The sequence below is a fragment of the Stenella coeruleoalba genome (assembly GCF_951394435.1).
Source record: "Stenella coeruleoalba genome assembly, chromosome: 8".
Taxonomy (NCBI): domain Eukaryota; kingdom Metazoa; phylum Chordata; class Mammalia; order Artiodactyla; family Delphinidae; genus Stenella; species Stenella coeruleoalba.
Genome location: NC_137154.1, coordinates 69,409,464 through 69,434,915, shown reverse-complemented (window position 1 = coordinate 69,434,915; position 25,452 = coordinate 69,409,464). Strand labels below are relative to the sequence as shown.

The window sequence follows — 25,452 nt, the reverse complement described above, 5'->3', positions numbered from 1 at the left end:
GGCCCTGGCCTGGCATCAGACCCCAGGTTAGCCCAGGGTAGTATCCTCTCTGTGAGCACAGCCTGGCATCTGCCCAACCAACATGTAAGCTCTCTGGTCCCTCTGCGGCTCACGAGGCTCAGGGGCCATTAGAGCTGGCTGGGGCCTCTGATATTAATGAGGGATGCTCTCAGCACAACTCAGCGCTGCTTCCTGGGCATCAGCCCACCAGGAGCAGAGACAGATCTTGCTGGCAAATGAGCTTCCCTCCAGGGCTGGGACAATCCAAGGCAGCCCACTGGATGGGTGGTGTGGGAAAGATTTTGCTTCTCTTTTTCCCTTTGTCTCCTCCCTTCCTCCATCTCCCATCTCCATCCTCCCTTCCCTTCCTTGTCTCGCTTCACTTTCTTTTTTTGTCCCCTCCCCTCATGCACACTTCTTCTTACTCTCTTTCCTTATCACTTTTCCTGCTGTCCCATTGTCCCCCTCCTCCTTTATCTGGTGCCTACCTCCTTTCCTTTGCTCTTCATTTTTCTCACCTTTGTCTAATCCCATCTCTCTGCCACCTTGCCTCTTTCTGTCTTTTGTATACGTCTGCCTCTGTCTCTCTTTCCCTGTTTTCCTCTTTCTCCACCCCCTCTACATTTCTAACCCTCTCGCCCTCAATCTTGCAACCACTACAGAGGCACGAAAGCATGGTTTAGGGCACAAGAAAAGTCCAATTCTAATAGGACACAGAACACATAGAGGGGGTAAGCAGAAGAGCCTGGGATGGTATTTGAAATTATCTATGAGACAACCTTGAAACCAGGTTAAAGAGGGTTTTCTCCTTCCAAAATAAAACACAATATCATTTCGCACCCACAAGACTGGATAAAAATTTGACTTGACCAGTTGTTGGCAAGGATGTACAAACAATGGAACTTTCATACGCTGCTGGTGGAAGTAAAATGTAAAATGGTGCAACCACCTTGGAAAACTATCTTTTTCTTTTCTCATAAAGTGCAATGTATATCTGCTCTATGACCCAGCCTTTGCACTCTTTGGTATAAACCCAAGAGAAGTGAAAAATTATGATCACATAAAGACAAAACATAATCATAGCAAACTGATTCATAATGGCCAAAATCTGGAAAATACCCAAATGTCCATCAATAAGAAAGTGGATAAATAATCATGGTGCATTCATACAATGGAATACTACTCAGCAACGAAAAGGAACAAACACGTAACATAATGACAAATCTCTAAAACGTTATGTTGAGTGAAAGAAGCCAAACACAAAAGAATATAATTCCATTTATATGAAATTAAAAAATAGACAAATTGCTCCAGTTGATTTTGATTGCAACTTTGTGAGACTCTGAAGGAGAGGGCAGAGGTTTTTTTCATGTCATTAAAACTAACCTACTGTGATAAAAATGAGGAGGGTGGTGGCGTAGTACTGACAAGAGGGCAAGGGCAGAAGGGAGATTAACTGGAGAAGGAAGCTTCTCAGATAATGGAAATGTTCTCTCATTTTGGATGACATTTATACAAGTGTATACAGTTATCAAAATTTATTGAACTGGACACTTAATATTCTATTGTACGTCAACTATGTTCGTTTTTAAAATCACCCATAATTACATAATCCACAAAAAAATACTGCTATATTTTCTTTTTTTTCTATTCATATACAAATATATTTTCATAACTGAGGTTAAATGATATATACATCATTTTAACATCATTTTGTGCATTTTCCCACATCTTTAAAATTTGTTGAAAAGCATCCCTTTTAATGAATATAATAGATCATCCTAGAGATGTACCATAATTTGTGCCACCAGTTCCCTATTATTGGACAGGTATGTTGTTTCCATTTTTTCACTACTCTTAATGGCAATGTCATGACAAACATAAACGGAAATGTGTAGGTACTGAAGATTTTTTTACATTAAATTAGTGGTTTAAGAGCAGACCAGTTAAGTTTGACTCTCAGTTCCACCATTTACTAGTTGTGGGACCCAGGCAGGTTACTTAACCTTTCTCTGCTTCAATTTCCTCAGTGGAAATGATGGAGATGTTAATAGTAATTTACCTCTAGGGTTGTGGTGAGGTTTAATGGGGTAATAAATATAAAGCACTTAGACACGTGCCTTGCATTTAGTAAGTCCTCGAGAGGTATTAGCTATCGTATACAGTATTAGGAGGAAAGAAATACAACTGGGCTTAGAACGATTGATGTTGCAAACAAGTTAAAAAAAAATTATTGTTGTTGGAGGACTGGGGGAGACTGGAGAGAGTTTTTAGATTACCCCCAAAGTCTATATTTGGGTTGGCAGAGTGTAGACTAGGGATGGCATAGTCCACATTTGCCACATCCCTTGACCTTGGCAGATGTTACTATTCAACTACCACACCGCTCCCATGGAGCCCAGATATAGCCTCATAATCACTTTCATCACTCTAGATTCACGACTCTTTAATCAAGCTGAGATAAGGGGTGGGCTTCTTTACATCCTTGTTCTAGAGCAATGGTTCTCAACCCTGGTACATATTGGAATCACCTGGGTGGTGGGGTGGGCAGACTTCCAAAATAGCCCCCAGTGATCCCCACCTCCTGCTAGGCAGGCACGTCCTTGTGTACTTCTCCCCTTTTTGAGTGCCGGCTGGACCCAGTGGCTTGTTTCTAATGAATAGAACATGGCAAAAGTAAGATGTAAGCTATTATATATAGAGTGGATAAACAACAAGGTCCTACTGTATAGCACAGGAAACTATAATCAATATCCTATGATAAACCATAATGGAAAAGGATATTTAAAAAAAGAATTTGTATATATGTATAACTGAATCACTTTGCTGTACAGCAGAAATTAACACAACATTGTAAATCAACTATATTTCAATAAAAAAAGAATAGGGCAGGGCTTCCCTGGTGGCGCAGTGGTTGAGAGTCCGCCAGCCAATACAGGGGACGCGGGTTCGTGCCCCGGTCCGGGAAGATCCCACATGCCGCGGAGCGGCGGGGCCCGTGAGCCATGGCCGCTAAGCCTGCGTGTCCGGAGCCTGTGCTCCGCAATGGGAGAGGCCACAGCAGTGAGAGGCCCGCGTACCGCAAAAAAAAACCAAAAAAAAAACGTACAAACTTCTCATCATAAGACAAGTAAGTGCTAGAGATGAAACGTACAACATCATTAATATAATTAACTGCTTTATGTTATGTATGAAAGTTGTTAAGAGAGGAAATCCTAAGAGTTCTCATCACAAGGAAAAAATATTTTTTTCTTTAATTTTATATCTATATGAAATGATGGATGTTCACTAAACTTATTATGGTAATCATTTCATGGATGTATATTAGTCAAATCATTATGCTGTACACTTTAAACTTATACTGTGCTGTATGTCAATTATATGTCAATAAAACTGGAAGAAAGGAAAAAAAAGAAAATAGCTGTTCCCTCCCTGAGGCTTGGCACTGGCTCCTGGCTGATCATTTAACATTGACTGGTTTCCTGTGGTTCTTTGTGAATTGCTTACGATGCTAACCTGGATACCCTCAGGATCAGACCCCACTCTCAGGCCAGCTCCCAGATTGCCTAGAGAGTCTCCTTCTGGGCCAAATTATGAACAAAAATTCACAATCAATGTACTGGAAAAATATGTAATCAAACTGATCTACTTAACAAACTTATTATCCTTTCCAGTACTTAAATCATGTCTCAACACAAGAAACGAAAATGTCAAGAGGATGAAAATAATGCAGTGTATCACAGTCTACAAAATTCTATTGAATTTTACCTGCTGCAATTTTGCACATATGGTCCTGAAATGATAGGTAAATGGTGGGATGTTTGGCATCTTGCTCTGTGACTTTATACCTAAGGAAGAAGGAAACGAATATTTACTGTGAAGGTATTATGTGTCAGGTACTGTGCTGGGCAATTCACATGTTATCTGGTTTACTAGCCTAGAGAAGCAGAGTAACAGCGATGGGGAGAACAGTCTCATAAGCTAAACAGCTGGGTACAAGTGAAGCTCTGCTCTTACTAACTCCTGCCTCCATTTTCTTATCTGTGAAATGGTCAGAATGATAATAATAGTACTTTCCTCATGGGGTAGATGAACTGATTAACGAATTACATGAATTACTACTCATAAGACACTTAGGACAGCACTGACTTTCCATGTTTAATAATCTACCTTTAGGGCTTCCCTGGTGGTGCAGGGGTTAAGAATCCGCCTGCCAATGCAGGGTACACGGGTTTGAGCCCTGGTCCGGGAAGATCCCACAGGCCGCAGAGCAACTAAGCCCATGCGTCACAACTACTGAGCCTGCGCTCTAGAGCCCGCGAGCCACCACTACTGAAGCCTGCCCACCTAGAGCCCGTGCTTTGCAACAAGAGAAGCCACCGCAATAAGAAGTTCGTGCACTGCAACGAAGAGTAGCCCCCGCTCGCCACAACTAGAGAAAGCCCGCGCTCAGCAAGGAAGACCCAACGCTGCCAAAAATAAATAAATTAAATAAATTTATTTGAAAAAATAATAATAAATCTACTTTTATGTTCACAGCATACTTGTGAGATAGTATGACAATGCTCAATTTACAGATGAAGTAACTGAAATTCAGAGATGTGAGGCAATTTGCTCAAGGTCACAAAGTTAATAGTGCAGGAGGTATTTGAACTCAGGAATGCTCCAAGTACAGCCCAACATTAAATTCCTGGCATTATTCAATCCTGAGCTCCCATGATGTGTCAGGCACTGCAGAGAAAGCGATGAACTAGAAGATGAGGTCCTGTTTGTTTTAGGGAAAAGAGGGGAGCCCAAAACAACCAAACAGATGAAGAAAATTTCAGACAGTGACAATGCAATGAAGACAATGAAACAGACTGACGTCAATAGGCAAAAACGGAAAATGACCCAAATGTTCATCAACAGGAGAATGAACACACAAATGGCAGTAACGTATCCATACAATGGAATAGCAGGGAATGAAATTCTGATACACGTAACAACGTGGATGAATCTCAAAATCATTATGCTGGGCGAAAAAAAGCACATGCAAAATACTACATGCCGTATGATTCTATTTACATCATTCTAGAGAATGCAAATGAATCTATATTGACAAAAAACAATCCAGTGGCTGCCTAGGGCTGAGGGCAGAGAGAAGGATGGGCTGACTGCCCAGAGGAAACTTCTGGAGTGAAGGAAATACTCTGTTTCCTGATGGTGGTGGCTGTTTCATGGGTGTATACATATAACGAAAGCCATCAAACTGCACATTTTAAATGGATACAGTTTCCTGCACATTAATTAAGCCCCAGTCAAGTTGATTTTAAAACATGGAATAGTGACTGTGCAGGTTGGTAGGGCAGGGCTACTTTAGGTCTCTCGAACAGAATGAAATTTGTGCTGAGAATGTAATGATGTTCAAGCGGTAAGAGATCTAGTCCAAGGGCACCCAAATATTCTCAACCCACGGCAAGCCCAGGGCAGGGGGCATCTGGTCCCTGATGCAATGAGGAGGTGCAGTGTCTAAAAAGAACTTAAAAATAAGAGTAAGGCCCACTTAAGAAATTTCATTACCACCATGCACCGGCAATTGTAAACAATGTCAGTGACAGAATACTCTTCCCTGCTCAAGCAGACCACGCCTACAACCAGTGTTTTCAGAAATGGTCCATGGGATCAGAAAATTCTGTGTGGCACAGAGTTAACCTTAATTGTTTTTGAGTACAGTGGTAAACCGTGATTTTAAAATATGTCTCATAAGGCTTTCCTGGTGGCGCAGTGGTTAAGAATCCGCCTGCCAATGCAAGGGACACGGGTTCGGGCCCTGATCTGGGAAGATCCCACACGCCGCCGAGCAACTAAGGTCGTGCGCCACGACTACTGAGCCTGCGCGCTAGAGCCCGGGAGCCATAACTACGGAGCCCGCGTGCCACAACTACTGAAGGCCGCGCGCCTAGAGCCTGTGCTCCGCAACAAGAGAAGCCACCGCAATGAGAAGCCCGCGCACCGCAACGAAGAGTAGCCCCCGCTCACCGCAACTAGAGAAAGCCCGCGCTAGAGAAAGCCCGCGCGCAGCAACGAAGACCCAAAGCAGCCAAAAATAAATAAATAAAATTAATTAATTAATTTTAAAAAATATGTCTCATAAGCTTTTATCGTACCTATTACAATTTCCTTCACAGTGCCCTGCCTTTGCGACTTTTTCATTGACTTTTATTGAAATTAGACTTGAATAGCTCAATTCCCATCTTGTACATGGGATACCCAGCCCATCTGGGTCCCTAATGGTCATGTCAGATCCTGCTGGCCAACCTGCTCACAAATGCCAGCGAATTCAGGAAAACTGTTATTTGTTTTTCTAATTTTTATTTTAGTTTTGTTGCGTTTGACTGAAAATCTCCTGCAGACGATATTCTGGGATCAAGCACCTGGCATCTGCTCCAAACCATGCATTCAGTGCCTAACTCCTCATTTTTACCAATGAAGAAACGGAGACCCAGAGATATTAAATCATTTCCATAATGGAACAGCTGAGACCAGGATTCAGGTTAGACTTTTGCCATCCACCACACTGCCCCCACTGCATATTTACTGAACACCTTCTACATGCCGGGCGCTGTGCAGGAAGAGACAGCCCATAGAAGATCTGAAAGAAATGGTCTCTGCCCTTTAGAAGTGTAGTCTTAGCGTCCAAGACTAAAAAGGCATGAATCCACCAGGGAAATGTATTCAATTGCTGCGCACCTATTATACAAGACACTGAGCTGGACGCTGTGATAATAACTGACGTGGATCAGGGGTTCCCGTGCAACCATCCCACTTCACACCTGTGTCTTATTTGACCCTCCCAGCAGCATTACTAAGTAGTAATATCAGAATCCCACTTTTCAGAGAAAAAACTGCTGTAAAGGAATGTTAAGTAGCTTGCCTAAGGTCACACAGCTAGGAGTGGAAGCGCTGGGCTTTTCCTGGGTCTGTCAGACTCCAGAGCCAGAGCTCTTATCCAATGTTCTGCCCAGAATCACTATTATCATGCAGAAGGGATATTAAGAGAATAGCACCTGCACTTACCCTTAAGGTAACCGTAGGCTAGTAGGGGATAAGGCTTGCCTGCTTCATCACCACAACTCCTGCTCACAGAGGCTACACCCAGGCTGCGCGGTACAGGCAGTTTGGACCAGCCAAGTCCAAGGTAGAAAGAGAATTGCCATTTTGGATCTCCCCCTTAGCAGGCTTGGCCTCCATATGGTCCCAGAGTGACATGGGGAACGCACACCAGCTCAGCTTAAGAGACGTAGGGCACTGTATGGCATCATAAAAGCCTGGCTCAAAGGAACCAATTTTAACAAAGATTTGTATAGGTCTTTCATACTGTAACATTCAACACAATCCCCTCCCACTTCAACCACCTGTCTGGCACCCTAATACCATACACACACACATAATAAACTACAAGCATATTTTCAAGGGAGACAAAAAAAAAAGCCCAAGAACTTAACAGGTTATCTAAATGTGGTCATCAATTTTGCCAAACTGAACACCAAGATATACGGTCTCACTGGAAGAGCATATTTAAAATCAGGGCTGTCCTTGAACATGAGAATTATATGGGGATATATATGGCTGTCATAAAGCTAGATCGCTATAAACACACATCATTTTCTTCTTCTGGAAGTGAAGAATGGCTCCTAAGGTTTTGAGAAAATAAACACCGGTGGATGTTTTTTTTTTAACCAAGTGGTTGATTGCTCAGAATAGGTACCAAATATCTGAGGGCGAAAGTTTATGTCAAAGACTTCAAAGGAGAAGCCTACATTTCATACTAAGTATGAATCTTGAATTATACCCTTATAGCAAAAACAAGCATCCTCAGTATCAGTATACAGACCCCTCAAATCTTAGTCCCAACATGCTTTTCTAGTTTTTCTCCCTATTCCTCCCTCTCTGCCTCAACCAGACTACTGCCATGCCTGGGATCTTGTAGGCACTTAACTAAAAGTTGTAGGAAGAAAAGAAGGAAGGAAGGGAAGGGAAGGGAAGGAGGGAGGAAGGTAGGAGAGAATGAACAAATGAAATAGTAAATATAATCAGGGCTTAAATGAACTCATGCTATCTCCCTCCTCCCCTCTATGAAATCCTACTCTATATAAAGGCTCCCATAAACTCAGATCAAAGTATCATTTGAATATGACACAAGAAGCTTCTAACTAGCCCAGAGCAGTGTTTTTCCATTGTGGCAGGACATTAGAATTATCCAGTGAGCTTTCAAAAAACAATAATGCCAGGGCCCCACCCCAGAAAATATGATTTAGTTGAACTGGAGTGAGGCCCAGGCCGCGGTGCTTTTTTTCTAATGTGCAGACAGGGTTGAGCATTTCTGATACAGCCCAACCCCCTCAGAGATCCAGAGAGTTGATGTTACTTCTCCAAGGCCAGAGAGCTGGTGGGTGACAGAGGCAGGACAGGAACTCAGAGCATCACTGAGTCACTTTAGCCTTTATCAGCTCTTGATCTCATGAAATTCTTCCTGCTCTCTTACATCTCTCAGACTACAGTTTTTCTAATTCATGTGCCAGGTGCCAGGTACATGGCAGTGAGCAAAACAGCCAGTTTGCTCTCATCTCGGCCTCAGCAGGAAGAGCCCATATACCTGGAGGCCTTTCTCAATCTGGATCATGCTGTCTACTTTGTGAGTTTCTTGGTACCAGGAGCCATGAGTTAGTTATTCATCTTTGGAGCTGCAGGGCCTAGCATGTAGCCTGGTACGGGGTCAGATGTTATGACAGTTTGATGAATAAATAAATGAATGCAAGTGATTCCTGAATCCCCTTACATGGAATAAAAAAAAAAAAAAGAAAACTGTCAAGAAGACCCCTTGTATGCGTCAGGACTTTCTCAATTTTATGTCAGAGAAATCCAACTTTTTAATTTTTTGAGGCAAAAGAGGGTATTTATTTGCTCATAACTGGCAAAGGCTAGTGTGCAGAATCCCAGACCTCAATCTGTGTCATGAGGGCTCTATCTCTCTTCTCCGCTCCCAGCTTAGTTTGTACCATCTTGGCTTCATGCTTAATTCAGGGCCTTTCCAATATTCCCAGTATTCCCAGGTTCATATCCTCTCATTTTAGCAATCCCAACAATGACCACATATCATTCCCAGGGAAGACTCTCAGGGCCCTGTCCAACCATCCCTGAACCAAACACTTTGGCTGGTGAAAAGTGTTCTCTGATTGGTCGGACTGGCTCACAAGCTCACCCAGGGGCAGTCGGCAGGGTACCACTACTATCAACCTCACCAAGAACACACGAAATTGGCAAGGAGTCCCCCTTAGGAACCAGAAGAAGGAGACAGGAAAATGTGCCGGACTGCCATGGTCTTCTATCTTTCCATCTTTCTGCTCCATCATCCTACTTGGCATGATGGCTTTCGTCCTCATCCATGTAACTTCATGGATACAAGATAGGTGCCACAGACCTAAACGTTATGATGTCTTCAAGGCAGGAAGAAAGGGAGAGGGGCAGCCCTAGCCTTATCTGTCACTTTTATCAAGAAAGCAGGGACTTTCCTGGTGGCACAATGGTTAAGAATCCACCTACCAATGCAGGGGACATGGGTTCGAGCCCTGGTCTGGGAAGATCCCACATGCCACGGAGCAACTAAGCCCGTGCACCACAACTACTGAGCCTGTGCTCTAGAGCCCGCGAGCCACAACTACTGAGCCCACGTGCCACAACTACTGAAGCCCGTGCACCTAGAGCCCATGCTCCTCAATAAGAGAAGCCACTGCAATGAGAAGCCTGCCCACTGCAACGAGTAGCCCCCGCTTGCCACAACTAGAGAAAGCCCGCGTGCAGCAACGAAGACCCAATGCAGCCAAAAATAAAAATAATTTAATTAATTAATTAATTAAAATAAAAGAAAGCAAAAACTTTCCCAGAAACACCCCAAGAAGACTTCCCTTAACATCACTGGCCAGCACTGGACAACTCTGCTACCCCCAGCTGCAAAGAAGGCTAGAAAATCTAGTTTTAACAAACTGGAGTTGAATTTCATGACTAGCTGGGATCAATACTAATTTCTCCTCCACCCTGTACTCTCCCTCCCCAGGGTTAATTACTCTTGCCCTGAGTCCCCATAGCATACCGGGCCTCCCTTATCAAAGAGACATATGCACTGTACAGCAATTGCTTGTTTTTCCAGCCCTACCCCTCGCTAGGATTTTTAAAGACTTCTATCTTATTCATAGGTGTATCCCCAACCTTTAGCACAGTGCCCAGCTTCAATCCACCAATATTTTATGACTGTCTACCACGTGTCAGGCCCTGTGCAGATAAGTAGGCTCTCAGTGAACACATCTTGTATGCATGGATGAATGGAGGTGTGGATGGGGGGTGGGTAGATAGTGGATGGAAGAATGGTGGATGGATGGTGGATGGATGTATAGATGGATGGATGGATGGATGGGTGGGTGGATGCATGGATGGGTGGATGGATGGTGTTTAGATGGCTGGATGGTACATGGTGGATAGCTATCATCACTGTCCAGTGGCTCCACCCCGAGCAGCCTGAGGCTCCCTTGTCCTCTTCTCACCCCTCTCACCCTAGGCTGTCATTTCACCTACCTGAAAGCCTTCTCATTTCACATGGAGCCATTAGATGGTCCCTCTTGGTCCTCAGGCAACAGCTAATACCTTCCCTTCCTTCTGCCACCCAGCATCCAGCTGAATCTTGAATCAACACCAGTCAAGTGGGTGTGAACGGAAGGAGACTACTCATTTTTTGCTATTATTTACCTCTGAGTGTGTGCATTCCAACTGCTTCCTCTCTCTCTCTCTCTCTCCCTCCCTCCCTCCCGCCCGTCTCCTCTTCCTTCTCCACTTCTTGGGAACTGGTTCAACCAGAGTACACCAGCTCATCTGCATCTGGCCTCACAGGACAGGCAGGAGGCAGCGGCGGAGGAGGAGCGGGCGGGCGGGCGGCCAGGAGCTGCAGCGGCTGCCACGTGAGCGCACAGCCGGGGCTGCGCCGCGCCGCGCCGCCCGGGACGCCAATGCCGGGCCGGCGGCGCGCGGGGCTTGCTCATGAGGCCTCTGCCGAGCCGGAGGAGGAAGAGCCACGGCCTCTCGCTGGGAGTCTTCGCCCTCTGCTTGGCCGCTGCCCGCTGTCTGCAGAGTAAGCAAGGGCCGGACCGGGCGGGTGGCGGGGGGCGCGGGGCGAGCCACAGCTTTCCGCGGGGCTGGGCGCGGCCTGGAGCGGGGACCCGGCCCGGCGAGGATCCCCCAGACCGGCTCCCGGGTCACTCTGGGTACGCGCCCCGCCCCGGGCGTTATCAGAGCCGGAAGGCGCCCAGAAGATAACCGGCGCGGCCCGGTGGCCGCCTCCTCTGCAGCATTTTTTATTTCTTTTTCCTGGAATAACCAGACTGCAGCCCAGGCATCCGCGACCCCCAGGGTACACGGGCCCCGCCCCCTACTGCGGGGACCCTCCCCCTCTCTTTCCCGCGCCTTCCCCGGTCCCCGGCGCTGGTCCCTGGTGCTGTAGGCCTCCCCACCTCTCAGAGGAACCCCCAGCAGACTGTCTCGAAGAGGAGGGGTTGTAGAGGTTTGGGTTGGGTGTTGGGGCCAGAATCCCTCAGGCCGGCGGTGGTCCTCACTCCTCTGCCCGGAGCGGAGGGTTTGGATGGGCTGTCCCCGGAATCCCCCGGCTTGGTGAGTCTGCAGGTAACGCACAGCCCCACAGACTACCATGGACCCAAACCACAGATTTGAATGCAGTTCTGCTTTCTCATTTAATCGTGATCCTTATGACCATTCTCATTTTACAGATTAGTCATCTGAAGTGTGGAGACTGACCAGTGCAGGGCCACTGGCGGTGGGAGGGTCTATAGTAAGGGGCGGTGCTTACTAAGCACGTTTGCGCTCACTGCCCCCGGGGCTTGACAACACTTCTTTCATTGAATCCTCGGAGCAACCCTACGAAAAAAGTGCCACTCTCATCCCTGTTTCACAAGTGAGGAAACTGATGCACAGCCGTCACCAGCTAGGCCGTGGTGGAGTTAGGATTTAAACCTGGGCAATCTAGCACGCTTGACCTTTACGCCTCTCTAGCTAGAGCCCAGCTGCAGATCTCAGAAACCCAAAAGGACTGGGAGGGGGGCATGTGCCTCTGGCTGTCTGTGGAGCAAGGAATAGCCAGCTTGTCCATCAGGTGGGTGGGTGTGTTTGGCCTTGCAGTGACCTTTTCTATCATTTTTCAACCCTTCAACATGTGTTTCCAGTCAGGCATTCTCATGCAACATCTGTACAGCTGTCCCAGGCATTCAAGGACCAACGATTCACCACAGTGTATACTTCATCTATTCACTCACTCATTCGTGGCACCCTCTGCTTCCAGGAAGCAGGCCACAGTCGTACTGGGGATACCATGGTTCACAGTCCTGTCCTCAGATGAGCAGAAAAGAGTGCCGGCTTGGAGCGGCGCGTCCTGAGAGGCAGGAAGTGCCAAAGTTCTGGAAGCCCTAGAGGCTCAGGGGAATGAGGCCAAGCCTCCCAAAGGGAGCTGCACCTACCCACTGACAGATGGACAGGAGCAGCCAGGGGAAGAGGCAGAGGGAACACAGCGCGTCCTAGGTAAAGAGGGAGCACATGCAAAACCAGGAGGAAGGGTCAAAGTTTTGCAGTTCTCCATTGAATAGTGACTCCTGCAAAGCTGTAAACTCCAGGAAGACAGATTCCCAGCGCTTGTCCAGTGCCAGCCAGAGTCTACCCCTTAAGGATAGTGAGTGGGTGTGCACCTGCCTGATGGGGGCCTGTGCTTCCGCGCCAGCACTGATGATGTAGAGGGGGCCTCCTCCCCGTCACCAGCTCCCTCCATTCTCTGCCTCTTCAGGCTCTGCCCAAAGCTTCCACCCAGAAAGTCAGATATTCATCATTTACACTGAAGTCTGTGTGAAAGCGTGCTCCACAAACACAAACACACAAACACCCTGCATTTGAGGCCTTTTCTCTATAAACGGGACTGTTATGGACTGAATGTTTGTGTCCCCCTGAAATTCACATGTTGAAACCTCAGCCCCCAATGTGATGCTGTTTGGAGGTGGAGGCTTTGGAAGGCAGTTGGGTTTAGAGGAGGTCATGATGGTGGGGCCTCCACGATGGGGGTAGTGTCCTTATAAGAAGAGGAAGAGACACCAGAGATCCCTCTCTCTAACTCTTTCTGCCACGTGAGGACGAAGCAAGATGGCAGCTCTCTGCAAGCCAGGAAGAGAGTCCTCCAAGTCTGCCGTCACCTTGATCTTGATGTCCCAGCTTCCAGAACTATGCTGTTTAAGGCACCCAGTCTATGGTATTCTGTGATAGCAGCCCAAGCTAAGACAGAAATTGGTACCGAGAAGTAAAGTGCTGCTGTAACCAATACCCAGAAATGTGGAAGCAGCTTTGGGACTGAGTAATGGGTAGAAGCGGAAGAGTTTTGAAGTACATGCTAGAAATATGGACTCTAAGGGCCATTCTGGTCAGGTTTCAGATGGAAATGAGGAACATGTTACTGGACAACAGAGAAAAGGTGATCCTTGTTAGAAAGTGGCAAAGAACTTGGCTGAGCTGTGTTCATGTTCTAGTGTTCTGTGGAAGGTAGAGCTTGGGAGTGATGAGAAATTAGATATTTAGCAGAGGAGATATTAAGCAGTGTCAAAGGAGCAACTTGGTCCCTCCTGTCTGCTTATAGTAAAATGCAAGAAGAGAGAAATGACTTGAAGGAGGAATTCTTAAGCAAAAAGGAACTAGAACTTAAAGATGTGGAAAATTCTCAGCCTATCTGTGTTAGGAAAAAAGAGAGCGTGTTCAGAAGAGAAGACGTAGATTGCGGCCAAACACTGATAAGATTAGCCTGGGTGTGAACCACGGGCCTAATCAGCCACTCCAGCAGAAACAACTCCAGTGAAACTGAAGAGGGTGAAGACAGAATGGAATGAGGGAAGGCTGTCAGATTTGATAGACCCTACAGGGCTGACTGTATTATCGCTGTTTAGCTGTGTACACTATTTTTCAGGCTAAGAAAAGAATGACTCTGAGGACAATTCAGCCAGCATCAGAGCTGTCTCCTCGGTTTCAAAAGACGGGGGTGGGGCATTGCCTTAGTTTCAACAGGCAAGATGGAGGCCTTGCAGAGTCTCCCGGGGACATGGAAATGCCCAGCAGAGCTGCAGGGGTGAGGGTGCACCCCTGTCTCAGTGGGTCCTAAAGGCAGAGCATCGAACCAAAGAGCTAACGGCATTTACCTTGCTAGGTTTTGGGCTCACTTGGGACCCGTCACTCCTTCTGATTTCTTCTTTTTGCAGTGGGAATGTCTATCCCATGCTTGTCGCACCACTGCATTTTGGAAGTACATAACTTACCTGGTTTCACAGGTTCACAGCTGGAGAGTAATTTTCTTTTAAGATGAATCATACCCCAAGTCTCTGAAAGGAGTTAAGACTTTTGGAGCTGTTGGGATGGAATGAATGTATTTTGCATGCAAGAATTCATTGCATGGATTTTTGAGGGCCAGGGGCAGGATGTTATGGACTGAATGTTTGTGTCCCCCAGAAATTCATATGTTGAAGGCCTAACTCCCAATATAATGGTACTTGGAGGTGGGTGGGACCTTTGGGAGGCAATTAAGTTGAGATGAGGTCATGAGGGTGGGTCTTCCATGAGGGGATTAGTGTCTTTATAATAAGAGGAAGAGACCAGCGCTCCCTCTCTCTACATGTGAGGATACAGCAGGAAGGTGGCCATCTGCAAGACGGGAAGAGGGGAAGAGGGTCCTCACCGAGAACTGAGTCTGTTGGCACTTTGACCTTGGACTTCGCAGCCTCCACAGCTGTGAGAAGTAAATGTCTGTTGTTTAGGCCCCCCAGTTTTTGGTATTTTGTTATAACAGCTCAAGCTGAATAAGACAGGGACTTAAAGGCATATCCCCTCTGAAAGCTGGCAGGCCTCTCGCACCTGGCCAAGGTGGAGCACTTTTCTAGGACCCTTGTTCATTTCTTTTCTCAGCTCTCAACATGGGAAGTTATCCATCAGGCCTCCTCCTCATCAGTGCGCCCGCTCATTTGGAAGCAGATGATCCAAGACTCAAGCAGGAAAGTTTTGGGTTTTTTTGTTGTTGGTTTTTTTGTTTGTTTGTTTTTAATTGCAGTATAGTTGATTTACAATGTTGTGTTCATTTCTGCCATACAGCTAAGTGATTCATATATATATATATTCTTTTTTAAGTATTCTTTTCCATTCGGGTTTATCATAGGATATTGAGTATATTTCCCTGTGCTATACAGTAGGACCTATTGTTAAGTAGGAAAGTTTAGCTAATGGCCCGGGCCAAGTCAGCTTGCTTCCTGTGCTCCAACCCCAGCTTCTAAAAAGCAGCCCACTCCCCCAGCATGCGCACACAGCCACACATGTGCACACACACGAGTGCCCTTTAACATCCCCACCTTACCGGGGTGGAGCCAGGGATGGAGGAGCTAGCCCCACTGAGTCACTCATGGCCCAGTGCCCAGTAGCACAGAGGAGCAGCATGGGGGCTGAGCCTCGGTCTGGGGAGGGAGTTGATAGGCCAAAGCGGCCACAGCCAGATGGAGCTATGGGTTCTGGCTTAGCTGGAGCTGCCATGGGAGGGGAGGGAGAGCCGGTGTTGGAGGTATCCCCTGGAGACCCCGGGGAGACACCGGGATCCATCATGCCAGGACAAGGCCCCACTGGTCACCTATGCGGCCGTCCACAGTTACTAAGCAGTTATGATGTATCGGGCTCTGCACTGGCCCAGGTGAAACAAATGAGGCGTGGTCTCTCTCTGCACTGTCCTCTCTGATTTATAGACAATGGTCTTGCATACCTATAAAGGTACCCACCCAAAAGAGTGGTGCTTGGGTGTGCTTTTAAAAATGCAATAAAAAAAAATGCAGTCATGCTGTGCTTGTTACTCAGCAACTTACTTTTTACAGCAGTTTATTTATTTATTTATTTTTGGCCATGCCACACCGTTTGTGGGATCTTAGGTCCCTGACCAGGGATTGAACCCAGGCCTTTGTCAGCGAGAGCGCCGAGTCCTAACCGCTGGACCGCCAGAGAATTCCCTTCTTACAGCAGTTTTTGATCTCTGTCCATGTTGATAGCCTAGATCTTGCTCCTTCCTCTCAACTGCTATCCGTATGTCATTGTATCCACCTGCTGCTTCTTCCTTAGCTAGCCCCCTTCTGATGGACATGTCAGCATTCAGATTTTAGCCCTCCCTGCGGGGAGAACAGAGCCCTAATACAGGGTGCGGAGTGCAGTGCTATTGATATGCACATCGTATGGAGGATGAGGAAGGCCAGGGGCCACCTCCAGGCTGACAGGTACCCCCTGCACACACACCTCCTCCCCTTGGGGGTAGTGCTCAAAAAATGCCTGGGGGATTACACTGAAGCTATTGAGGGAGGGGCAGAATCAACCAGAAAGTCACCCAAATTTCTTCATTTCTGGTCTCCAAGGGAGTCCTGAGTATATTCTCTGCTGGTCTGGGAAGGGGCTGCAGTCAGGAGACTCTCCTTTCTCCGTTGTCCCCAGGACTTAAGGACACCTATTTATTTCATCTGCTCTAAGACTTTTTTTTTTACTTTTAATATTCCGATATATCTAAAGTCAAGATGCATGTTATAAATAAATAACTTTGCTGTAATCTCTGTCAGCCTGGACTGAAATTGAGTCCTTCCCGAATGTGTGTTGCTTCTGTCAGTCACCGTCACTGGGAAGCATCCTCCTACCTGGGGAACGGGAATGAAGAAGGTGAGGTTGAGTCTTGAAAGATGAGTAAGGGTATACAGCAGGACAGGGTGGAGAAGAGAGCTTTAGGCATACAGCAAGCGCTCAAAAACTAGGTTCAGGACTTCCCTGGTGGTGCAGTGGTTAAGAATCCGCCTGCCAATGCAGGGGACACAGGTTCGAGCCCTGGTCTGGGAGGATCCCACATGCCGTGGAGCAGCTAGGCCCGTGCGCCACAGCTACTGAGCCTGCGCTCTAGAGCCCGTGAGCCACAACTGCTGAGCCCGTGTGCCACAACCGCTGAAGCCCGTGCGCCTAGAGGCTGTGCTCTGCAGCAAGAGAGGCCACCGCAGTGAGAAGCCCCCGTACCGCAACCAGAGAAAGCCTGCGCGCAGCAACAAAACCCCATCCAAAAAAAAAAAAAGTAAAAAAAAAACCCTAGGTTCATGCATCCTCTTGGGGCCTGGCAGGGTCTGGGTGTGCTAAGCGAAGGAAGAGGAAGTGGGGAAGTGGGAGAGTTGCCTTGGTAGGCACCTACTGGAAACTTAACTGGTCCCCCACTCAGAGACCCCACTGACACTGCACCCCCGTAGCCTGTGCTCTCAAACACTGGGCTGCCTGCACCTGGGTTTTCCCTGGAACACAGTCTCAGGGTCAGAAAGTATTTACTTACCTAGCAGAAATTGGAGTGGGAGAGAGGCATCATTGGCAAGTATGAATTTGGGCAATGATTTTCTCCCGTAACTGGTTTGCTGGGCTGGGAAGGCACCAGTCAGCCCTGTGGGCAAAGGGGAAAGGACACACTGGACTGTAAAGCGAGCACAGAACATTCCTGCTGTTTACTGTGGTCCAGGGAGCACAGTGGCCTTTCCCCTGCTGAGGCACATCCCTAGGGGCAGCTCAGGCCAGTGACATGCTAATCCCAGAGGAGCCCCGCTGCTCTGGGGCTTCCTGGGGAGTCCCCAGCTGGGAAGGGGCAGGGCCTGAGGGGCTGGTTCCAGTCCCGTGCTGGCAGTAAGCCCTGTATATGGGGTCACCTTCATTCTCTCAGAGCACAGGGCCAGGAGGGTGGGCTGTTTAGTGGTTCTCAGCCAAGGCTGCACATGAGAACCTCCTGGAGGGCTTGTAAGACCTACAGATGCCCACACCCTACCCCAGATGGTTACATCCGTCTCTTTGAGGGCAGGACCTAACACTGTTTCGTTTCCAGTTAGGCTCCTGGGATGACTCTAATGTGTGGCCAGGCAGAGAGTTCCCGGACTAGACCATTTCCATGTCCCCTCCATTCATCTTATCTTAAGGAAAGAGCTAGGCATGAACAGTGCACCTTTCTCCCATCTTCTGTTCTCAGAACACCCACCATTGTATGCAGACGAGTCTCGCTTATGCCTTATTAGTAGTTTAATCCTGACAAACCCATGATACTCTGCCACCGGGCTTAGGTCAAGAGAGAAGGCTGCTTTGCTCTGAAGTTTGGTTTGGTTCAGTAAATGGTTCCTGAGCACCTACTGTGTTGGGAGCACCATGCCAGGAGCCAGGGGTACTCAGCACGGTCCCTGCAGTGGGGGGAATCACATGACCCAGAGGGGAGGTCAGATCCTACCCAGATGATTTGAGGTCAGATGCCCAGGGAGTACTGAGAAAAGCATTTAGCTCAGCTGAGAGTTAGAAGGAGTCTTCTCAAAGAAGAAGCCTCGAAGGCAAAGTAGGAGGAAGCCAGGTGAGCCGGGAGGAGGAGGAAGGTTCTGAGCGACAGGAAATAATGAGCACAGACACCGCACCGCCACCTTCTCGCTCTTGGGGCCAGTAGTGGGTGACAATTCTTTATTCAAGTCAGGTTTTTCAGCTCTGGTCAATTTCTTCATATTCAATCTGATAAGTTGTCTTAACAGTTAAAGGACTGGGGCTTGGGAAGGTCTTGGGTCTTAAGTGCTGGAATATTTCCTCTGATAGACTCTTACACTAGTGCCAGGGGATCAGCAGGGAGATGTGGGTCCCTCGGCACCAGACGCTGGCCAGGGGACCTAACGTGAGCCTTCTCTGGCTGTTTGCCCTTCTGTCCGATTGCAGTATCCCCACCCCAGGCTCACTGTGGGACTGGAGCACATTCCTTTTGGAGGCCAATGCCCCAAAGCAGAACACCAGACCCGCTCTTCCCTCTTGCCATCAAGCAGGCCTTCTGCATACTCTGGGATGGGAGTTCAGGAGTCCTTGAACCAGAGCTTGTTATGTCAGGTAGACTGTCGATTCAGTTTGACAGCCCCAGTTTGAATGAGCCATCCGTCATGTCACACACGGCTGGGGTGCTGGCGGTTCGCACCTAAGTGTGTGCTCGCCTGCTCCTTCTAGCGGGGGAGATGGGCAGTCACTCATCCAACACGAACACAAAGCCAGCTGTGGGAGCCGAGTGGGGCCTGGCAGAGGAGTGACATTTAAGGTGGGCCTTTAGGAGTGAGCAGAAGGCTGACAATGGGGATGGGTGATCTGAGCTGAGCTAGAGGGAGTAAGCCACAGTGGGGAGTGGTCCACAGTTTGGTGCAACTGGAATTGGGGGATGGCAAGGAGTCTTGTGAGATGGGGAAGGAAAAGAAGGTTGAGGCGAGACTTTTTAGGTCTTTCAGAACCAGGAGAGACCCAGCAAGACGTGTAGTTTAGAAAGATCACTAATAATAGCCTCTAGCCAACTGAAGAGAAGAAAAGCCAGTACCTCCTTTTATAATTGTTAATAACAATGACAAGGCAATAATATCTGTGACTGCTTATTGAACACCACATACTTTGTGCCAAGCACTGTAACAGCTGCTTTTCCATGCAACTTCACAGTAATCCTGCAAATAGGTATTATTAGGCCCCATTTTATAGATGGGGAAACTGAGGCTCAGAGAGGTTGAGAGACTTGCCTAAAGACATTCATTCTTTCATCAGGTGTTTATGGGAAGCCCAAAGTGCCAGGCACTGTGCCAGGCCTGGGGGAGTCAATGAAGAACAAGATAGACCAGCCCCTGTGTTTATAGCTGAAAGTTGATCTGGGACGATGGAGCATTAATTAAGAGAAATTACAATGGACAGGGATAAGTTGATAGAGAGGGACAGAGAGCCATGGGAACCCAGAGCTGGGACCCCTAACCTGGTGTTGAGGGACTATGGAAGGCTTCCTGGAAGAAGTGATGTTTAAACTAAGACCTGTAGGATGAAGAGGGATTGGCCCTTTAGTCTCGTTGAAGGAGGAGCTTTGTACTCTAACTGTGGTACCCAGTCACATGTGTGCCTGAATTATCTTTTGATCACTCGACACCCCTCTTCCAAGAGCCTTCAGGCATCCTGTAAAAAGAATTGTTGGGAGGTCAGCCACCTCATTTCCTCCTTCATCCTCCTGTTCCACACAGTGGAACAGCTGTTGATCCAGGGTGATCTCCTGTTCCACACAGAAGTGGAACATTTCCACAGAAGTGTCTGAGGAGCACCCCTCCTCCTGGTTCCCCAGGCTGGCCACTGACTCAGGCCCACCATAAGTCCTGCAGCCCAGATCTGCAGAGGTAAAACCCAGCAGCACCCCATCCCCCAAGCTTGGGCAGGGCCAGGCAGCCACCTTTGCCATACCTGGCTTCCTTGACATCCGAGTAGAAACACAGCAGTGACTTGACCATAGCCTGTGACCATTCAGAAAAGTGTTTGGCTTTCTAGCAAGGGTGGCTCTTGCTTAAGTCAGAAAGATTCTGGAAGGAATTCCACAGGGAGGAATTTCGGGTTACCCAATCTGTTGCCACACCTCCACAAGTGGATCACAGATTTACAAACGCTGATTCAAGTTCTATACGTGTTACGTAATTTGGGCTGGAAGAACGAGCGTCCTTCACTCAACACTCCAGCTCCCAGTCTCAGATCTACTGCTTCAGTCCCTGGTACAACTCCAGCTTCTGCTTACACACCCATCAGGATGGGGAGCTCACTACCTCAATATGCAGCTCAGTGCATCTTCAAAGAATTCTCGTTCTTTGAAGAATAATCGTTCAATAATGATTGAATGGGTACCAAGTGTTAGAAACTGTGATAAGCTCCTTATATGTCTTGCCTCCCTTAAACTTCATTCTGCTGCCGGAGGTGGGCACGACCCTATTATAGTATACTTATTTCATTGGTACGGTAACAGAGAGTGAAAGAAACAAATTTACCCCACATCACACAGCTGTTATTGGCAGACTTAAACGTTGAGGATAAGTCTGCCTGACTCCAGGTCTATGAATGCACGCGTTATACACACACGCTCTCAGTTCTCTTCACCGGAACCCATCTTCTTTCGATCTTTACACACTGGTCCTCGTTCTGGCAATGATTGGGTGTCTCAAGTCTTCCCTTCTCCAAGATGAGAAGTTCTGCAGCAGAGGCTCTTCCCCTGGCTGGCAGAAGTGGTATGAACTGTACTCGGGAAGGAGAGGAGGGGCCGGCTTTCAGGGATCCTAGCAGCATCCTCAGTGCCCCCTTTGCCCAAAGTTCTAAGGGCGTTGTCCTGGGACCAGCAGCAGCATTACCTAGGAACTTGTTAGCGATGCAAACTCTGGGGCCTCACCCCAGAGCTGCTGAATGAGAGACTAGGGATGGGGCCCAGCAATTGTTTCAGTAAGCCCTCCAGGTGATTCTGATGCAACTAAATGTTGAGAACCATTGCCTTATAACATTGCAGAGAGTAGAGGAGGCAAAGGGAAATACTTAGGTCGCTCGTTCTTCCTCCCTAACCCAAAAGCATCTCTAGAAATAGGACCAGATGTAATAAAATTTGAGGGATGCCAGAAAGAGCCCATTTCCCCCAAATATCTTGCTGAAAGGGCCTCAAACATTCCTTTTTCACACAATGGCCCTTCATTCCTTCGGTTTAGGTGTTGTTAAATGCCCCTAGGAAGTGGGTCTGGGCTTCAGCTGCTAACGCCTTAGTGCGGGTTCGTTCAGTGGTTTTCAGTCTTGGCTGTACGCTAGAATCATGTGGGGAATTTTAAAAATCACAGAGGCTTTGGTCTCACCCCCAAAGATTCTAAACTCACAGTCCAGGGTAGGATTTTTAAAAGCTTCCCCAAATGGTCTAATATTCAAAGATTGACAATAACTAGATTAGATCAGGTGTTTCCCCTTGGTCCGGTCTGCTGGCTGGGGAGGTGGGTTTGCCGGGCCTTCTCTGCGGGGCTCTGAGAAGAGATTGGGTGGAGCTGATCAGATGCCAAAGGAGCTAATTACGGATTTGCATGTAGCGTGTGTGACTCCGGGTTGGTGCTCCATCAGTGTCAGTCCCCTTGACTTACTTTCCCAAATGCTTGTTGAATGGGGAGAGACTGGATTGAGTCTGGGTGAAAAATCAGAGAAGGGAGGGCCTGTGCCCCCTGGAATTGTTCCTGGCCGTCAAGCTCTCTCACCTACATTTTTTTTTTTTTTTTTTTTTTTTTGGTACGCGGGTCTCTCACTGTTGCGGCCCCTCCCATTGCGGAGCACAGGCTCCGGACGCGCAGACCCAGTGGCCATGGCTCAAGGACCCAGACGCTCCACGGCATGTGGGATCTTCCCGGACCGGGGCACGAACCCGTGTCCCCTGCATCGGCAGGCGGACTCTCAACCACTGCGCCACCAGGGAAGCCCTACATTTTTTTTTTTTTTAATTGAATCTTTAACAGCCAAGCCATGATAATCCTTAATTACAAATGAGGAAATAGTGGCTCAGAGAGGGGAGGGGATTTGCGCAGTTGTTCAGCTAGGGCCTGGCGCAGCTGAAACAGTACCTGGGTCTTCGGATTCCAGGGCTTCCACAGCCGGCATCTTGCCCTCCTCTGCCACCCTCTGTCCCCACAGGCAGGTGTGCCTTCCCGGCATCTGGGGAGAAGGGCGGCGTTTCCTCTCTGCCGGCAGAAAAGGAGCTGAGGAGAACATCGGGTGAGTGTGGTGGCCCGGGAGCCACAGGGCGTTGCAAGCAGGAGACGGTGCTCAGTGGTGTCCCAGGAGGACGAGGTCATCTGCTGGGAATGAGGAGGAATTTGGAGGTCAAAGAGATTGGAGGGACATAATAACCAGGGAGAAAGGAAGAGTGAATTTACGTGAACAATACATTAAGATGGGCAGTCCGGAGGGCCCTCTCGAATGTGCACCGGAAACCGTGTGCGCTGTTGTTCCGGAGAGTGTTGGTCGTGGGATGTTCTCCTGCCCTGCTGACTGCTCAGGTCTCAGGTCTGGGCAGAGAGGAAGTGAAGAGCTGTTGATCCAGGGTGAGGGTTTTGCTAGTAGATGTGATTAAAAGACAGAGGCCACTGGAGTTTGAAGAATCTTGGCAAGAGTGTTTGGGACATGATGGGCTATGGAACCCAGGCTGGAGAGGGAGGGATGTGAGAATGATGGATTGGGAAAGGTAGAGAGAGTTGGAGTGGAAGGACTGAGGAGGCCAGTGGGAGATGTTGAACAGTAAACAGGAAGGAGAGAAGGTTGTGGTCAGTGCAGCCTGCTCTACTGGAGACTGAGGTAGAGGGAGCATCTTCTTGTAGATGTTAGGAGAATAGAATTAGGAGAATCTCCTAATGCCAGAGGTATGTAGGATGACGCCATACTTTGCAGTAGAGTTGCTAACGTGTTTGAAGAGTGAAGAGGAGACTGGGGGAACAGAGCACTCACAATGACGAGGAGGCGAGAGGGTGAAACAAACTCAAGGGAAGAGGATTTTCCTGAAGCGGGTGGAGGAGTGATGGTTTAAACCAATGGTATCCAATAGAAATATAATGTGAGCCACACATGCAAGACATGTATAGAATTCTAAATTTTCTAGTGGTCACATTAAAAAAGAAACAGGCACAGTTAATTTTAATATATTTGGTTTTACCCAATATGTCTAAAATATTATTTCTACACATATATTCAATATAAAAAATTATTAATGAGATATTTTACATTCTGTTTAACATGCTAAGTACCAAGTCTTCAAAATCTGGTGTGTATTTTACATGTAGAGCACATCTCAATTCGGACTAGCTAATTTCAAGTGCTCGGTAGCTACTGCAGCTTGCAGCTACCATATGGGAAAGCCCAGGTCTAGACTCTTGCTTCTTGTCACATCTGTCTCCCAAGTCCTTACCAGCACTGAGTGATGTGCTATTTTGGGAAACATAAAAGAAGTGAAAAACTCCACCTCTATACTCAAATTGCCTTATCTTATTAGAGGCAGCTGTGGAGCAGTGAAACGAGAGTTGGGTTCCAGTCTCAGCTCTGATTTTCTACTTGTCAGGGATTTGGACACTTAGAGTGTGACTCAGCCCCAGTTTCCTCATTTTTTTTAATGAATAAATATACTGCTGGCTTAATAAGATTTTGATTATAAAACATTCTGATCACCAACTATCTTTTTTTTAAACTGAAGTATAGTTGATTTACAGTATTAGTTTCAGGTATATAACATTCAAAAATTTTATTGATTATAATCCAGTTATAGTTTAAAATATTGGCTCTATTCCCTGTGCTGTACAATATATCCTTGTAGCTTATTTATTTTATATACAGTACTTTGTATCTCTTAATCCCCTACCCCTATTTTGCCCCTCCCCGTTCCCTCTTCCCGCTGGTAACCACTAGTTTGTTCTCTGTATCTGTGAGTGTTTCTGTGTTGTTATATTCACTAGTTTTATTTTTTAGATTCCACTTATAAGTGATACCATACAGTATTTGTCTTTCTCTATCTGACTTATTTCACTGAGCATAATACCCTCTAAGTCCATCCATGTTGTTGCAAGTGGCAAAATTTCATTCTTTTTTAGGGCTAATGTTCAATATAAACTATGTATTTACACCACATTTTCTTTATCCATTCATCTGTTGATGGACACTTAGGTTGCTTCCATATCTTGGCTATTATAAATAATGCTGCTATGAACATTGGGTGCATATAACCTTTTCAAGTTATTGTTATTGTTTTCTTTGGATATATACCCAGGAGTGAAATTTCTGGATCATATGGTAGTTCTATTTTTAGTTTTTTGAGGAACCTCCATAGTGTTTTCCACAGTGGCTGCACCACTTGATGTTCCTGCCAACAGTGTCCAACAGTTCCCTTTTCTCCACATCCTCACCAACATTTGTTATTTGTAGTTTTTGATGATGGCCATTTGACAGGTGTGAGGTGATAGCTCATTGTGGGTTTTTTTTTAATATATATATTTATATTTATGTATTATTGTTTCTTTTAATTAATTTATTTATTTTTGTCTGCGTTGGGTCTTCGTTGCTGCACGCAGGCTTTCTCTAGTTGCGGCGAGCGGGGGCTCCTCTTTGTTGCAGTGCGTGAGCTTCTCATTGCGGAGGCTTCTCTTGTTGCAGAGCATGGGCTCTAGGAACCTGGGCTTCAGTAGTTGTGGCACGTGGGCTCAGTAGTTGTGGCTCATGGGCTCTAGAGCACAGGCTCAGTAGTTGTGGCGCATGGGCTTAGTTGCTCCGCAGCATGTGGGATCTTCCCAGACCAGGGCTCAAACCCGTGTCCCCTGCATCGGCAGGCGGATTCTTATCCACTGTGCCACCAGGGAAGTCCTCATTGTGGTTTTGATTTACATTTCCCTGATTAGCCATGTTGAGCATATTTTCATGGGCCTATTGGCCTTCTGTGTGTCTTCTTTGGAAAAATGTCTATTTAAGTCTTCTGCCCATTTCTTAATTTGGTTGTTTGGGTTT

General features: G+C 47.2%; 1 protein-coding gene across 1 annotated transcript in view; it reads left to right on the top strand.

Moving 5' to 3' along the window:
* Nucleotides 1-11,067: 11,067 nt before the first annotated feature.
* VSTM5 (V-set and transmembrane domain containing 5) overlaps nt 11,068-25,452 on the top strand; it is a gene marked incomplete at its 5' end in the record, with an annotated part of 28,797 nt that continues 14,412 nt past the window's right edge. Inside the window, one exon of the mRNA XM_079929701.1 lies at nt 11,068-11,158. Coding sequence (XP_079785827.1) covers nt 11,068-11,158 — 91 coding nt within the window. The remainder of the gene's footprint in view (nt 11,159-25,452) is intronic.